General features: G+C 39.6%; 1 protein-coding gene across 2 annotated transcripts in view; it reads right to left on the minus strand.

Annotated features, from left to right (window-relative positions):
• TBK1 (TANK binding kinase 1) overlaps positions 1-15,138 on the minus strand; it is a 40,449-nt gene extending 25,311 nt beyond the window's left edge. The window contains exons 1-5 of one of the 2 annotated variants that reach the window (XM_057557079.1): positions 14,983-15,138; positions 12,427-12,544; positions 8,454-8,594; positions 4,893-5,022; positions 2,612-2,793 (exon numbers count right to left, since the gene is read on the minus strand). In XM_057557079.1, the coding sequence (XP_057413062.1) occupies positions 2,612-2,793; positions 4,893-5,022; positions 8,454-8,594; positions 12,427-12,513 (540 nt within the window). In that variant the 5' untranslated portion in view covers positions 12,514-12,544; positions 14,983-15,138. Of the gene's footprint in view, positions 1-2,611; positions 2,794-4,892; positions 5,023-8,453; positions 8,595-12,426; positions 12,545-14,601; positions 14,763-14,982 lie in introns of those variants that run through there. The other variant, XM_007179745.3, reaches the window with a different exon arrangement.
• Positions 15,139-17,076: the final 1,938 nt, after the last annotated feature.

The following is a 17,076-nucleotide window of genomic DNA, read 5'->3' on the forward strand; positions in this document are numbered from 1 at the left end:
AGTTGGTAATAGGGATCAACCTCATGAACGCTAGTACTGTACTGCTGTTTGGTTTTTTTGGTTATCACAGTAACTGGGAAGAGTTACTGGTATTTAGTGGGCAGAGAAAAGAGATGAGAGACATCCTGTCAAATATGAAACAGTTCTGAAAAATAAGCTTCTGACATCCTGCATGAGTTTTGAATATCTTGCCGGATATTTGTGCAGGAAAAAGGTTTATAATGATATCAGTTTGTTTTATATATAAACAATGTATTTTTGTACATAAAGTAAACAAAGTATTTTTGTAGCTACAGGAATGCAGTACATGTAAATCTACTTTGTTTAGTTAGAAACTTTATCAAGAATTATTCACTGCTTTGGAAAATCATGTCAGTGACAACACAACACCTGTGATATTTGACTCACCAATACAATATACAAGTTACACTGCACGTGCACTGCAGGTGATATTACATACAGGTGAAAGCATCTGATTACTTAAGTTTTCTGCCAGTGAAGGTGTTCCTAAACTTTTACATATTAACTATCTATGATTTTATTTTCCTTTATATTATTATTAAGATACTATGCTATTCTTTTAATTAGGTATGCAAGTGATTATATTATCTAAGAATTTCATTTTAAGATACTGAAAAGGGGCTTCCCTGGTGGCACAGTGGTTTAGAGTCCGCTTGCAGGGGACACGGGTTCGAGCCCTGGTCTGGGAAGATCCCACATGCCGTGGAGCAACTAGGCCCGTGAGCCACAATTACTGAGCCTGCGCGTCTGGAGCCTGTGCTCCGCAACAGGAGAGGCCGCGATAGTGAGAGGCCCGCGCACCGCGATGAGGAGTGGCCCCCACTTGCTGCAACTGGAGAAAGCCCTCGCACAGAAACGAAGACCCAACACAGCCATAAATAAATAAATAAATAAATAAAGATACTGAAAAGAACATTGTAAAACATTATAAAAAGGGGGCGATCATACATGGTAGAAACCACTAACCCGTATGCTCTGGCTGCCTTCTGCTTACTTCTCCAATTCCAACTCCTACCACCTGCCTCTTCACTCACTAAATTGCAGCTATTCTGTCATCCTTTCTGTTTCTGAAACATCCAAGGTCATTCTTGTTTCTAGCCCTTTGCAGTTGCTTGTAATGCTCTTCCCCCAAATCTCTGCATGGCTTGCTTCTTTTTATCATTTAAGTGTCAGTTCACTTAGGATTGAAAGGAGGCTTTCCCCAGCTATCTTTCTCCTGCCAGTCACTATTTTATTACCTTATTGTCTTTCCAACACTTTAATTATCTGAATTTATCTTATTTACTTGTCTATTGTCCTCACTAGATTGTGGGTTCCATAAGAGCAGAAATCATGTACATTTGGTTCACCACAGGAGTCCCAAGGGCTTCCCTGGTGGCGCAGTGGTTGAGAATCTGCCTGCCAATGCAGGTGACATGGGTTCGAGCCCTGGTCTGGGAAGATCCCACATGCCACGGAGCAACTAGGCCCGTGCACCACAACTACTGAGCCTGCGCGTCTGGAGCCTGTGCTCCGCAACAAGAGAGGCCGCGATAGTGAGAGGCCCGCGCATCACGATGAAGAGTGGCCCCCGCTTGCCGCAACTAGAGAAAGCCCTAGCACAGAAACGAAGACCCAACACAGCGAAAAATAAATAATAAATAAAAATTAAAAAAAAAAAAAAAGAAGTCCCAGTTCCTAGAACAGTGCCTGGTACCTCAATATCTGTTGGATGAATGTAATCCATTATTAGGTATTCTTAATAAAGACTATCAAAAGATAATAGATTAATTTGGGGATATATATTGATAGAACAAGATATCTTAATTCATGCCAGACTTAGTATAATCTGAATAAAGCTATGGGGCCAGGTAGACTTTATTCATATTATAAGATTACAATGGCAGAATCCAGTTGGAAAAAAAGTCACAGATTCTAAGACTTTTAAAACAAAACCCAGAGCCATGAGCAATTAGTGATAGCTGTATATTATAAACTTCCTGATTACATGTTAAATATACTTGTTTTTCAGTGTATTTTCTTAAGTGTTTCAAATGTTTACTAACTTCACACAAACACACCTTCATAATCTGTTTCAACCACAGAGCTTTTCTAGTTTTCTAGCATTTCAAGTTAGATCTTTTAGAGGCATTTAATTTTATGTGTGCGTTTCTAACAACTATTCTTTTCGTCTTTCAATAATCAACCTCCCTGAAGAGAATCTTCTGCTTCAGAATTATAATGAAGTTTCCTCTACAGGGAAGAGTACCATATAACAAGCTTGTAATGTATTAACTGCTCTGATCCAAATAAGGAAGCCTTTACTAGTTAGATGTTTCTGGAGCGTACAGACAGTTCTTTCTTTTAATATAGATGAATAACATTAGTAAAATTATTTAAGATTATTATAAAACTTGTAAGAATTTTTAACGGAAAATAACCCCCTGAGAAACCGATATCTAATACCTCATTACAAACCATATTCATTAGAATAGAAAATTTAATTTTTGCCATAAAAGTTGACATTTCATAGTGAACTGGTTGACCAATTACCCATATTTACAATATATCCAGCTTCTTTAAATAAAATTATTAGTGATACGTGACTTACCAAATATTCTTCTGTGCCATACAGAGAAACAAACTGCTCATCATCTTCTAATTCTCTAGCTGCACCAAAATCTGTGAGTTTGTACACAGACTGTCCGTCTTCCCCTATTACACGCATGATATTTCCTGGCTTAATATCACGGTGAACTATGCCATTTTCTCGGAGATGATTCATTCCACCCACTTCAACAATAAATATAAAACACAGGACATCATAATGTAGGTATCTATGCATATGTATGTGTGCATCAGACTCACTAATTAACATTAATTCATTTTCACTCAGTGTAAGTTTTTACATAAGTTGGTCCAAAGTCATTTTAATCAAAGAAGTAACAGATTATACTTATATTTTATATTTCATGTTTGAGTAATGAGGAGTTTTAGAATGATAAGGATCAATATGGTCTAAGGAAGAATCCAATCTCTCTTAAACACTATCAAGAAAATGGAACACAACAGTCTTAAGCCTATGACCTCCAGAATTACTTTTGGTTATATACCTGTGGGCCATCTGCCTAAACTTAAGAATGAAGATTCCCAAGAAAGATAATCTTTCACCACAATTTTACATTTTTACCTTGGGGAAAAAATTCCACAAAAGAGTAAACTGGACTCAATACATAATATAGTAAAAAAAAAAAAGTAACAGAAGGAGGCAAAGTGTCAGACTTGTTTCCACAAAAATATATTTCTCATACGCTTAGTGCTCTTCTAAAAATGCCATTTTCTTTTCTTTTCTTTTTTTTTAAAGGGCAAAGGTGGCAAAATTGCTGAAATTAAGCTGTTTGGGCTAACTGACATGCAGTGTCACAGAGTGACAGTCTGATACATTTGTTTGACAGCTGATAGATGACTGTCCAAGCATGACATATAAAAATAAGTTTAGGGGTATCAACATTCAATTACAAAAGCTCAGGACTACCAGTATACTTAGGAAGGCATCAATCATCTATAACTTCTATTTGATTTACTAGGCTGTAGCATATATTGCTTCTTTTTCATTTTACCCTAAGTAGTCTCTACTGCTTCCAATGTCAAGTTCAAGAATTCCCACTAACCTCATACTTTATCACTGGGCTTTTTCTATTCTTCAAATATTGATTCATTTCTTTCCAAGAAGATATTATTCCCTTTGGTTGCCATATTTTTTTTTTAACAACAGCTTTGTTGAGATAAAATTTACATATCATAAAACTCATTTTTTAAAGTAGTTAAGAGTCACAGAGTGTACAACCATCACCACCAATTTCAGAACATTTCCATTACGCCAAAAAGAACCCCACGTCTATTAGCAGTCACTCCTCGACTCCACCCTCCCCTCAAGGCCCTGACCACCATTACTCTGCTTTCTGTCTCTATGGATCTGCCTATTCCGGACATTTCACGTAAATGGAATCATACAAATATTGTGGCCTTTTGTGTCTGGCATTTTTCACTAAGCATTTTTCAAGTTATATCCATACTATAGCATGTATCACTACTTCACTCTTGTAATGAACAAATAATATTCCATTGTATGGATTTACCACATTTTGTTTACCTATTCATCAGTTGATGGATACTGGGCTACTTCCATTTTTTTTTTTTTTGTTATTATAAACACTGGTGTACAAGTTTTTGTGTGGATTTATTTTAAATTCTTTTAGATAAATACCTACTAGTGAAATTGCTAAGTCATATGGTAATTCTGTTTAACCTTCTGAGGAACTGCCAGACTGCTGTCCAAAGTGGCTGCACATTTTTACACCACCACCAACGGTGTATGAGGGGTTCAATTTCTCCACAGCCTCACCAACACTTGGTTCTGTTTTGTCTTCTTGATTTTAGCCATCCTAGTGGGTGTGTAGTGGCAGCTCTTAATTGTTTTGACTGGTATTTCTCTAACGACTAATGACCTTTTTATATATTTGCTGGCCATTTGTATATCTTGTTTGGAGAAATGTCTATCAAATCCTTTGCCCATTTTTAAATTGGGTTGTCTTTTTACTGTTGAGTTGTTGGGATAAAAATTCCTCATCAGACGTACGGTTTGCAAATATTTTCTCTCATTTTATGGGTTGTCTTTTTACTTGATGTTGTCCTTTGAAACACAAAAGTTTTTAATGTTGATGAAACTTATCTATTTTTTTTCTTTTTGTACTTTCGCTTTTGGTGTCATATCTAAGAAAGCACTCCATAAAGGTCTTTGGCTTTGAATGTAAGAAATTTATTTTTAAAAATTCTTATGTCATTAAGTTATATATACACACATATATAATCAGATAAATAAACAAACATACCCACATCTCGCAAAACAATTAAAAATTCAGACTCTGGTAGTCCATAGGCATTACATGGTTCTTCTAAAACAGTGTATAAACTTCCACATGGACAAAATTCCATAATAAGTACTTTATGTCTCGTTGTTACCTGAAAAAAAAAATCACTGATTGGGACTCAATATAAAAAATAAATTTTTATTATATGCCAATACTTACCTGATTTCATTTAAAAGTTGGATTTACTACAATAAGGAAGGCACTTCGAATTGCTTTTTACCTGGGGTTTGTTAAATACTTGTTGACTGTACAGATGAGAATTAACGTCTTCTAAATTCGTATTAAAATCGGATTTGTCGGGCTTCCCTGGTGGTGCAGTGGTTAAGAATCTGCCTGCCAATGCAGGGGACACAGGTTCGAGCCCTGGTCCGGGAAGATCCCACATGCCACGGAGCAACTAAGCCCGTGCGCCACAACTACTGAGCCTGCGCTCTACAGCCCACAAGCCACAACTACTGAGGCCGCATGCCACAACTACTGAAGCCCGTGCTCCTAGAGCCTGTGCTCTGCAACAACAGAAGCCACTGCAATGAGAAGCCCGCACACCGCAACAAAGAGTAGCCCCCGCTCACCGCAACTAGAGAAAGCCCGCGCACAGCAACGAAGACCCAACGCAGCCAAAAATAAATAAATTAAATAAATTAAAAAAAAATTGGATTTGTCTTTGAAGACAAACCACAGCAAGTCTAATTAGAAAATCACTGCTACAATGTTATAATGATTCTTTCAAACTTATGTTTAATTTCTAATACATAACGTACATTTCGGGTATTAGTTCTTCTAACAAATCTCTTAAACTTGAAATTCTTCCTGTGACAAGCACTTTTACTTCAAAGAATGGAGTTCTAGACTTTTTTTTGGCCACGCCTTGCAGCCTGCGGGATCTTAGTTCCCCAACCAGAGATTGAACCCGTGCCCCCTAGAGTGGAAGCGTGGAGCCCTAACCACTGGACCGCCAGGGAGTTCCCAGAGTTCTTGCCTTAAAAACAAATAGGTGGCAGAATAGTTGAGTCGTCCTCTTGCAGCAAAGTTCTAGTCTGCTCATATGAATCTAAGCTGCTGATTTGTTTTAAACCTTAATTTTAATGTACCATTGATTATAAGATACATCATCAATTTAATAACAGCTTTATAGAGAAAAAGAAGTATTACCAAATTACAAATATGCATTGATTATAAGATACATGCTCATTTCAGAAACTCAAAAATATGAATGTGACTTAAATCCAGTATTCATCTCCAACCTTTAATTCTTCCTTCCTTTTATAATTCTTTCTACATATCCCCAATATATATCCATGAAATATTTTAAATTTCTCTACGATTGAGTAGTATAAAAGAAATAATTTTTTAAAAAACTGTTGTTTTTAAATAATGAAATAATTGAATGCTGATGAATTGAAAACTTGAGAAATACCCACAATCCCATCACCCAGAGATAATTATGTTAATATTTTGGTGTGTTTCCTTTCAGTCTTTTTTCTATGTATCAAATCATATTATAGACACATTAACACTTTGTATACCATACTGTACATATCAAGATCACATTGCATATATATTTTTAATACTGATTTTCTCACAGAACATTATACACAAGCATGCTCCCAGGTGATAGAAATTTTGTTAAATATCTCTTTTTATTACTGCTTAACTACTGTGTAGTAAAGAATTAATTTTAGCCAGAGAGGTCTGGTCTTTGCCCTTGGCTCCCGGGAGGTGATTTGCTAGGCTTCTAGAATGTCCTATCTGCTAGAAGTGTCTTTGTCTGTGGGTTTTGGCCATGTGACAGTCTAACAATGTGATTTATGATGGGGATTTTGGACATGCACATCCGTTCCAACTTCCAGAGGAAATGGAGGCTAAAAGTATTAGCAGAACCTATGGGAAGGGCTGACTACAGGTCAGCCATGCAGGCAGTATGTGATTGAGCCCCAATAAAAACTCTGCGCACCAACAGCTCAGGTGAGCTTCCAGGGTTGGCAATACTCTGTGCGTATTGTCATACATCAATGCCAAGAGGATAATGTATCCCTGAGGACAAGGAAGATTCATGTTTGGAACCCTCCTATATTCTGCCCTATGCCCTATGGATCTCTTCCTTTGGCTAGTTCTGATTTATATCCTTTAGCTATACTAAAATATAAATTATAATGTAATTGTAAGTACAGTTGACGCTTGAACAAAGCAGGGGTTGGGGCGATGACCCTCTGCACAGTCGAAAATCTACACATAACTTTACTGTACCTGTGGTTCCGTATCTACAGATTCAATCAACCTCGGATTGTGTAGTACTGTAGTACATATTTAGTGGAAAAAACGCACATTTTTATAAGTGGACCCACATAGCTCAAACCTGTGCTGTTCGAGGATCAACTGTACAGTGCTTTCCTGAGTTCTGCGAGTCATTCAACATTCTAGCAAATTATCAAATCTGAGGGCAGTCATGGGAAGCCCCGAATGGGTAGCCAGTTGGTCTTAAGGGAAGACAGCCCTGGTGACTCCTGAACCTGCAGCTCGTGTCTGAATGAGCAGTCTGGTGGGGACTTCTCTATCTACCTGCATGGTTTGCCAAACTCCACTGCAGTTTGTATCAGAAGTCTTGAACAGACTTGGCAGTCTGGAGGGCTATGCTCTTAACCTCAAGTGTAGCTAACTCTGGGTGACTAGCCAAACATTCTAACTTATTTAACCATTCTTTATTATAAACAGGGCAGCAATGAACATTTTTGTGCATAAAATTATAATTTACATTTCTGATTACTTCCTAAGAAGTAATCACTAAAAATGAAATCACTGGTATGAGGAGTATAAACTGCCAAACTGTTTTTCAAAAGGTGTGATTTTATTGATTACCCACACTAACAGGATTTATATTTTTCTAATGACATTTTTATTTTCAGTTTCCCACTAAAATCAATTCTGTCTTCTACGACTGGACTTCACATATCACTCTCTGGATTCCAAGGATTTTTATTCTTTATAAAGCCTTCTTTGTATTGTTTGACTTTCTCCTTGATCCTTACATAATTATGTCAATTTAACTTCATTTAGCTTTTGTTTTTAGTAATAATACCGGTAACCATATTCTATATTCTTTTATTTCTTATACTACTTTTTCTGATTCCATGAGACTTCGTTTCCATTGTATAGCTATTCAAGAATCTTTGAGAGTAAATATTTGGTGGTATGAGCTCTAATTTTCACCATTAAAAAGCTCACTGTTGGGACTTCCCTGGTGGCGCAGTGGCTAGGACTCCGCGCTCCCAGTGCGGGGGGCCTGGGTTCGATCCCTGGTCGGGGAACTGGATTCTGCATGCCTCAACTAGGAGTTTGCATGCCACAACTAAGGAGTCTGCCTGCAGCAACCAAGACCCGGTGCAACCAAATAAATAAATAAATATTAGGGGGAAAAAAAAAAAAGCCCACTGTTTATAAAACAATTTTTATATTAGATTATTTCTCCCAAATCGTAATAACTACAATAAACATGACACCGTTAATTAAAGCTTGACTACTTACCTCCTCTTCAATAGCAAATAATTTGACAATATTTTTGTGATTGAGTTTTTTTAACACTTCAAATTCTCTCATTTGAACATCCACTGGACGAAGAAAGCTTATGTTATTAAATACTTTGATAGCAAATAAGTCACCAGTTTTCTAAGAAAAAGAGAGAAAGGTTTTATTTATTTATAATATTATAAAGAAGATACAAAAGGTACCATTAGAACTAGATACGGCAATTTATCTTTTTTATAGAACACCCTGAATATTTTTAAGCATTAGGTAATTTGTACTAGGACTCCTGACCTTTTTATTTTAAGCTGAAATAAATCAATCAATTGTTCAGTATTTCTTTCAAATTGAATGCTTTGGAATGTAGAAAAGGCTATTTTTTTTCATATTATAAATAAAGCTTCCTTTATACATACATATTTATATATATATAAAGCTTCCTTTATTTATATATTTCATATTATAAAGCTTCCTTATGATACACATGGCAAAGATACTCATTTACATATCAGAAGAGCTCTAACAGTACCAAATGTGAATGTATATTTTGAATAAGAAATAGAAAGTGAAACTCACAAGGGTTTCTCCAGGGCCTAATAATTTTAAACTAATCAAAGTAGGAAATGAAAGATTCAAAATTATATTCCACATATGCAATTTTTAGTAAGAATCTCAAAGTAAGGCAACTAACTTTAAGATTCCCTAGCTGGATAGAATGTGTATGCATGGGTGTGAAGGGGTGGGATTTGAGAATAAGGTTAAAGCAGACCATCCTCATTGGACTGCACCACTGCTGCCTCGGGTAACCTTCTGCAACTTCACCTAGATGCCTAGGGCAGATTGTTGCTTCGCAGATCATTTCTAAAGGATCAAAGACACTTCCTTTCCTCTACCAAAGCTCCGGCAGCACCCCAACTCTCACTCTCTCATGGCATACTGAAGTAGATTAAACACAGAATTACAATGCACCCATAGTTGGGAGGGAATCCTAGAGGTACAAAATACATGCTAAATTTCAGGTAAACATTACATTGTCATGGTCTTCATTTAATTAACCTTTCTTTGAGGCTCTCTTCCAGACCCTCCCACCTCTTTCCAACCACTCAGGCCAGATTCTCTTACTGAATTTAACCTTACTTTTCCCACAGTCCAAGGTTGAACTTGCCTGAAGGTAGTGGAGAGACCATTCGTTTCTCCTATGAGCTCGGGGTTCAAGCATGCCCTGCCTGAAGATGTTTCATGGGTCTCTGTCTTTTAGGACCTCTGTGCTCTTCCTGCTTTGAAGCCCTCGCTACAGCTTCCCACACAGATTCACCACCTACAGCCATCACCCTCTTCCCCTCACCTCAGAATTTCATAATCTTCTTCTTCAAACCCTTTAGCTGCATCACAGTCTCACTCTTCAAGATCCCTCTGTGGAGACCACCACCTGTGTTATGTGATCACTCCCCCCTCTCTCCCCCGCTCGCCCCGCACCAAATACACATATATTCTTTCCAGAGAAGACCATTGACCGTTTTCAGACAGTATGAAAATGGAACAACTTAACTAGAGCTCAATTACACTGTTTTGCCATTTGATCAGCCAGGGTAAGGACACTGCCAAATCTATACCACCCAACAGAGAGATTTTTCTTGAGGACACCTGTCTCAAACTTAATCTGAAATTAGGAGAATCCTAACAGAGGAGCAAGCAGGGAAAAGAACACAATGTTGCAATGTACTCACTGTGACCCAGGCCAGTATTTTCCCACCTTTTGTAGTCTATATCATACGGGTGAGATCACTGGGATATGTGTGGGAATGTCCCATTTTCCCTCTATTCAACTGCACAGTCACCTATCGGTCACTGTCTCTAAGTCAAAGCATGATGAATAATATTTAGAGATGCACGTGTACATATATATACAACGTGCAGGTCAACACATCCTTCCTACAGATCTCTCCCCTTTAACTTCACCTCAGTTATCACACACATATACACCCATCCACACACAGTAGTAGCTCAAGGCAACTTAATGAAAAAGAGACAGATTAAGTAAGTAATATACTTTGAATAACAAATAGTAAACTTAGGGACCGGGTCACTCTGAGCAGTAACATAAAAGGGTTTACCTAATATAGTTAAAGATGCTTAAACAAACAGTTATTAAGGGCAAGCAGGATTTTGGGGGTATAGTCCTAAACCCTTGAAATTGATGTCACTGAGAACAAACATGGTTTCTCAAAACACATCCCAGGGAAGACTGAATACTAAACTGGGTGTTAGCAATATTTTAAGTCAAAACACATCCCAGGGAAGACTGAATACTAAACTGGGTGTTAGCAATATTTTAAGTCAAAACACATCCCAGGGAAGACTGAATACTAAACTGGGTGTTAGCAATATTTTAAGTCAGTTCTTATGCCTCTCTAATCCTTATTTGAAGCTTTCAAACTACAGTGGATAAAGAACAGTTTCACTTCCTTTGAAGAAGAGCTTCAAGACAGTAGTCTACTCTGTCCTCATTCATTCATTTATTCTTTCAGTCAACAAGCATTTACAGAGTGCCTGCTAAGTGTAGGCACTTACATGAAGGACACTGGGTATCTACGTAAGGAAAGAGGATCAGAAAATGTGAGATATTTACTAGTGCCAGGCACTTTAAATATGCCTCCCTCAATTCCTATCACTACTGACTACCTGTCACTCCATCAGTTTCTAATTTACGTTCCTTCCAATACCACCTTGCTACAAAACCCAACACTCTTCGTGGGCAGGTACAGCACATTATCTGTAGCTCAAATCACTAGGTCCACCATAGTGTTTGACACATACCAAGTGATTACTAAAGTCTGTTAAGTTAACCGGGGTCACAGGAACACAGACGGTCAGGTGTGTCTCACTGCTAAACCCAAAGGTGCCACCCCACCCATTTTCTCTTCTTGGCACAGTGCACAAAGCAAAAACAGTTTCTAGCACAGGAATATCCAAGGCTGATCACTATGAATCTGACCAAGGACTGGAACCTGTGGACAATTCTAGAATTGGAGGTGAAAAAAAGCTAAAAACTGCACAACACTTCTGATTCACTCTCTAAGAGCCACAGAGGAAACAGCACGCACCTATGAATGTTTACTTCATTGCCACAGACAGAACTGACTGGTGGTCTTGAAGCTACAGAAAAATATAAGGAAACTCCTCCTTCCTAAAATGTTTAGAGCTCCTGTGCTGAATTCACAGTGCTGAAAAACTAGTGAATGATTATTTGCATTATAAAAGGATGTTTTTATTCCATTATTTTTCCAGCTTCCTTCCCAGAATAGAAACTTAAATGATCTTAAATCTCTTCATTTTAAATGACTTTAATTATCTTTCACTTCATCCTCCAAATACAGAATCTGACACAAAGTCCTTTTGGTTCTTGAAATGCCTCTGGGATTAGCCCTTTTATTCTATTCTCACTTGCACTAACAAGTTCTGATTAACAGGATATATAGTCTTTTAAACCTGGGCTCCTTGATGATAACCTCACTTTACTCCAATCTACTTTGTAGAATGTTTTACTTGGGGGCATGAAGCCTTAGTACAGCACAGCAGAATCATCTGCAGGCTTCCCTCAAAAATACCCATCTGCTCCTCACCATGCCTCCCTCTTTTACCTCCTACCCCAAATCACTGCTGCACTGAACTCTGTCAGTGAGATCACTCACTACCGTAGGAGGATTAGGTCGAGGAAAAAACCAAACGGCACAACACTAATCTTCCCCAGTTCCTTTTTTCAAACAACCTTCTGTTTTTCTCCATTCCCCAACACATGACCTCTGCCACCACTGTGTAGATATTACTGCCTCTGACACAGCTATATCTTAAGCAACCACAAAAACACATACTCTCTCTAGACAAATTAATCAAAACCACCAAGTCTCACTTTAGTACAAGTGTGCGTCTCAGAAAACTACATATATGGTGCTTTCACAGTATTCTCTGTACCAACCTTATGTCTTCCACGAAAGACATTTGCAGTAGCTCCTTGGCCTAAAATATCAGATAAAAGCCACAGATGATTAGAAGTGCTCTGCATCTCGGCGTGGTCAGGTGATCCTCTTGTTATACTAAGAGAAAAGAAAAAAAAATTGCATGTTTGTTTTAAGAGAATAATACACTTAAGAAACAAATGTTAGCTATTTTTACTCTCAAGAAAGATCACCTATTATTTATTACTAAATCAAAGTGCATTAACAGTCCAAAAAAATCTAACTTTCCAGCAATATTAAAGACTAAAATGCTGCATGGGCTCTGAAAAAACATTAACCAATAACATCTTATATATTCAATTTAATTCACTTATTCACAGGGTTGAAAAAACATCAACTTGCCTTCTAATTTTGTCTCTGTCAATGAGAGTGATATTGGCCATTTACCTCCTTAAAATGTTTTGAAAGATTAATCAATGATAAATCGTATTTTAAAGTGTTTTAAAATAAAGTAATAAGGTAAAATACAACAGAAATATAGAAAAAAATTACTTTGTTTCCTTCCAGGGCAGGGCAACACTAATGAAAACAACTGTTGCCACTGCATAACACCTCTATAACTTAAAATTTCACCTACACAAAGCCTGACAATCAGGATGCAAAGGTGACCTTTCAGCAATAAATTTTGAAATTAACTTAAAGATAGTTTCTTCGACCTCCAAGTATATAACTACACATACCGAGTATGTATTAGCAAGTCTTAAAAAATAAGCAAGGGAAGGCTAAGCATGTATGGGGGCAGGAGGTATGTGGAAAACCTCTTCACCCTCTGCTCAATTTTGCTGTGAACTTAAAACTGCTCTAAAAAATAATGTCTATTAAAAAAAAAAAAAAGCACCACCCTTAGCCTTGTCCTTCAATATTGAAAAGCTGTATAAGTATATTGTAAATGTTTGAGCTCCATGTTGGAATAAAAATGAGGTATAGCTAAATAGCATAAACACTTGTCCCGCCATGCCACCTTAAACCTGATGTAAAGTCAGGTTGAATCAAAACAGATCTTGCTCTCCCTTCACAGTAAGTTAGAATGGACTAGGTATTCAGTGATGAATTAATGACTGCCAATATTCCAAGTAGGGTTAAGTACACAAAGAATGGCCAGGGGTCCAAATTTCACCAATCTTTGATATACTCAGAGAGATGTATATAATTTTACCACCCATCTAATTCAGATAATGGAATTTTATATACAGCAACTTATTGGAAATAAGCAATAAAAATACGATTCCTTTTTCAAAATATGAAATACACATTTGTCAGCTACTGAGATAATAATAAACTTCTCAAATATCTTTTCAATAATATTTTCAAATATTTCTCAATATGAAAAGCTTTGCTCATTAATGTAACTGTTGCTTGAGATAACTACAATTGGCAAATAATATCATTAAGTATCTATACCTAGTGGGTAATATAAAACACATTTTTCAGCTAAGATATCCGCTCTCTATATGCAGAAAATTAAACTATGGTGTCACAATGATCTTGGAAATGTCTTTTGAAATTATCTTCCAATAACCCCACAATAACCGCATACTAAAACATGACTCAGCACACCCAGAAGGTACTTGCTATATAAATCGTTCCAAAATTTGGACACAATATAGGCAGGCACTCAACAAGTATGAGACTGGTGATCCTGCCTTAAGTCTACTTCCTTATGCTGTCCAAAATGAAAGTTACCATTTGTCCATACATGAAAACAGGCTTGGTGACGCTGCATATGGACAAAGTTCCAGGATTTCCAAACTCTACCACTAAGTGAATCATTTATTAAACAGATATTATATTCAGCGTTCTTCAGTGAAAAAAGTCGGTCTTTGGTTATGCATTTGACAATTACTGGGTAGAACTTGTTTTGAGGCCACCTACTAAAAATACCTGGGAAACGGATTGGAAATTACACCCGTAAGCCATGTCCCAAAGGAAAGGTTTGGGTATTTGCATTATAGGTGTGTACATTAAAAACGTCCTCGGCTTCTGGCTTCCGGCGAGTCAACCCCCGCTTCACTAAAATACGTCTCTTTTTAATCGTCTGAAAAAAATCAAACGATTTAAACACTGCCAATAGCGTCCACGCTCGGAAAGAGGGGTAGAAAGCGGCCAGCCTAACTCCAAGGAAAAGGGGCATCCACCTGTCCGGGCGGCCAGGGCCCAACGCCGGTAAGAGACACATCCTCTTTCTCGGTTGCCCAGCGCCACCAGATCAGGGAGGGTCCGGGTCAGACGGCCGGCTGTAGGACGAGGAGTCCAGACGCAGGGGACGGGCCCGCGCGACCATTCCGGCCGGCTTCTCACGCCCCGCACACCCGGGAGGCGGTGTCCGCCCAGCCAGAGTCGGGGAGGGCTCGGCCTGGGGTCCCGCTGGGCTCCTCCGGTCGCCCGCCCCGCCCCCGCCCTGACTCAGCATCCCAGTTTCCCACTGGGGGCGGGAGCGCTCCGTGCGGGCCGTGCCCGGCTCGGCAGCCCGTGCCCCGCGCGCCTTCGGCCTCTCCGCCCGCGCCCGCCCCGCTTACCTCGCCCGGTCTCCGCCGCGCCACCGCCAGCGGGCTCCCGCGGCCTCCTTGTGCCTCAGACCACTTCCGGCTTCGCGAGCACTGGCCGGGGGTCACGTGACCGACGGCCGCCGTGCGGGTGCGGGTGCGCGTGCGCACTTCCGGCGCACGGAACTGGGCCTCGGCCTCTGCTGCCGACGCTCCTCCCTCGCCCGGCTCTCCGAGGCCTCTGTGGCGAGCGGCCGAGAGGCTGTGGGGCGTCTAGACCCCGTCCACACCCTCTGCCTGTCCCCCCCTTACTCTGAGGGTGAAGCCGGAGAGCCCTGCGCAGTGAGCGCAAGGATTCAGATTCCAACTGCGAATCCCGCCCCGTCCCCGACAGCCAAAGGCGGAGTGAGGTGATAGTGGGACAGACAGTGGACGGGTGATTACAAACATGCAAATAATCACGGGTGTGCAGAATGCTGGACACATGAGGGGCCATCGCTGGAGGATATCATACTCTGCAGGGATAGATTCGTATGTATCTTAAAGACCATACTGGCTGCAGGGGAGCCAGATTATCGGCTGCGAGCAATTCGGACGTGAGATTCTTAATGTAAATAAGCTCATTTAATTCTCTCTTTTTAGACGGTATTTTGGAAAATGGCAATACTGGAGAATCTAGGGACTAAAATCAGGTCCCCGGCAGTATTCGTGCCGCTAGGATCTCAAGCAGCTATTCCCGAGTGATCCTTTTTGCCCACTGACAGAACTGCAGTCTTTCTCAGCGTAATGAGAGGCAGAGAGGCCGAAGAGACCTCTGCAGATAGGGACTAAATTTCTGAGGGAGGGAGGCGGAAAGAGGGAGTTCTTCCCGGATGAGAACTATAGGAGCCGGCAGTGAAATAGGAACCTATGGCAGAGTGGTTAAGAGCAGAGGCTTTTGAATGGAATAGACCTAGGATTGCAGTCCCAGCTCTCCCTGCCAAATATTGACTTTAAGCCATTTTTTTTAAAAACCTCTGGGGCTTCCCTGGTGGCGCAGTGGTTGAGAGTCTGCCTGCCAATGCAGGGGACACGGGTTCGGGCCCCGGTCTGGGAAGATCCCACATGCCGCGGAGCGATTAGGCCCGTGGGCCACAATTGCTGAGCCTGCGCGTCTGGAGCCTGTGCTTCGCAACAAGAGAGGCCGCGATAGTGGGAGGCCCGCGCACCGCGATGAAGAGTGGCCCCCACTTGCCGCAACTAGAGAAAGCCCTCGCACAGAAACGAAAACCAAACACAGCCATAAATAAATAAATAAATAAATAATTTAAAAAAAAAACCCTCTGTAAGCCTGTTTAATCACATATCATATATACAGTGGAGATAAGAAAAGCCCACTGTAATGCTTGTTACAAAGGAATTTATTAAACTTTTAAACAATGTTTAAGTGATGGAATCATTCTACTATAACAACAATCTATTCACTGCTTACCTTCCCACCAATTTTATTTGTCCCCTATCTAATGCCAAGAAGAGAACCTGTCCAAGTTCCTTATAACTCACATCTCAAAGGTGAATGGGAGAAAATGTGATTAGCTGAAGGCCTTGATTCACATGTTTACCACATGAGTGAAGAACACTGAAATACATTTTCGTAAAGATCAAGCCGTTTGTGAACCAATTAATATTAGTATTTAAGATTTAAATAAACTATTAGGCACAGAACTATACCAGGCCTCATAAAACTCTTGTAGTTCCATAGTTACGTCATACAAATCCTTCAGTCTTACTGCCTCAATGAGGCTGCTAACAGATGAGATTCACCCTTGAGACAATTATCTGGGTGTTTGCTTTTGGAGACTAAGAACAATACAGAAAAGGTAATTCACGGTGGAACAGAGTTTCCTAATTGCTATGGTACTCCCTAAGTAAAGTGCTCTAGGCAACTTCAGGGAAGGAAGGTGGGAATTATTACACATGATTAGATAACATGAAGTGTTTTTTTTGTTGTTGTTGTTGTTTTTAAAATATTTGTTTATTTTTGGCTGTGTTGGGTCTTCGTTTCTGTGCGAGGGCTTTCTCTAGTTGTGGCAAGCGGGGGCCACTCTTCATCGGGGTGCGCAGGCCTCTCACTATCGCAGCCTCTCC

Source organism: Balaenoptera acutorostrata, chromosome 11 (assembly GCF_949987535.1).
Source record: "Balaenoptera acutorostrata chromosome 11, mBalAcu1.1, whole genome shotgun sequence".
In the NCBI taxonomy this organism is placed as follows: Eukaryota; Metazoa; Chordata; class Mammalia; order Artiodactyla; family Balaenopteridae; genus Balaenoptera; species Balaenoptera acutorostrata.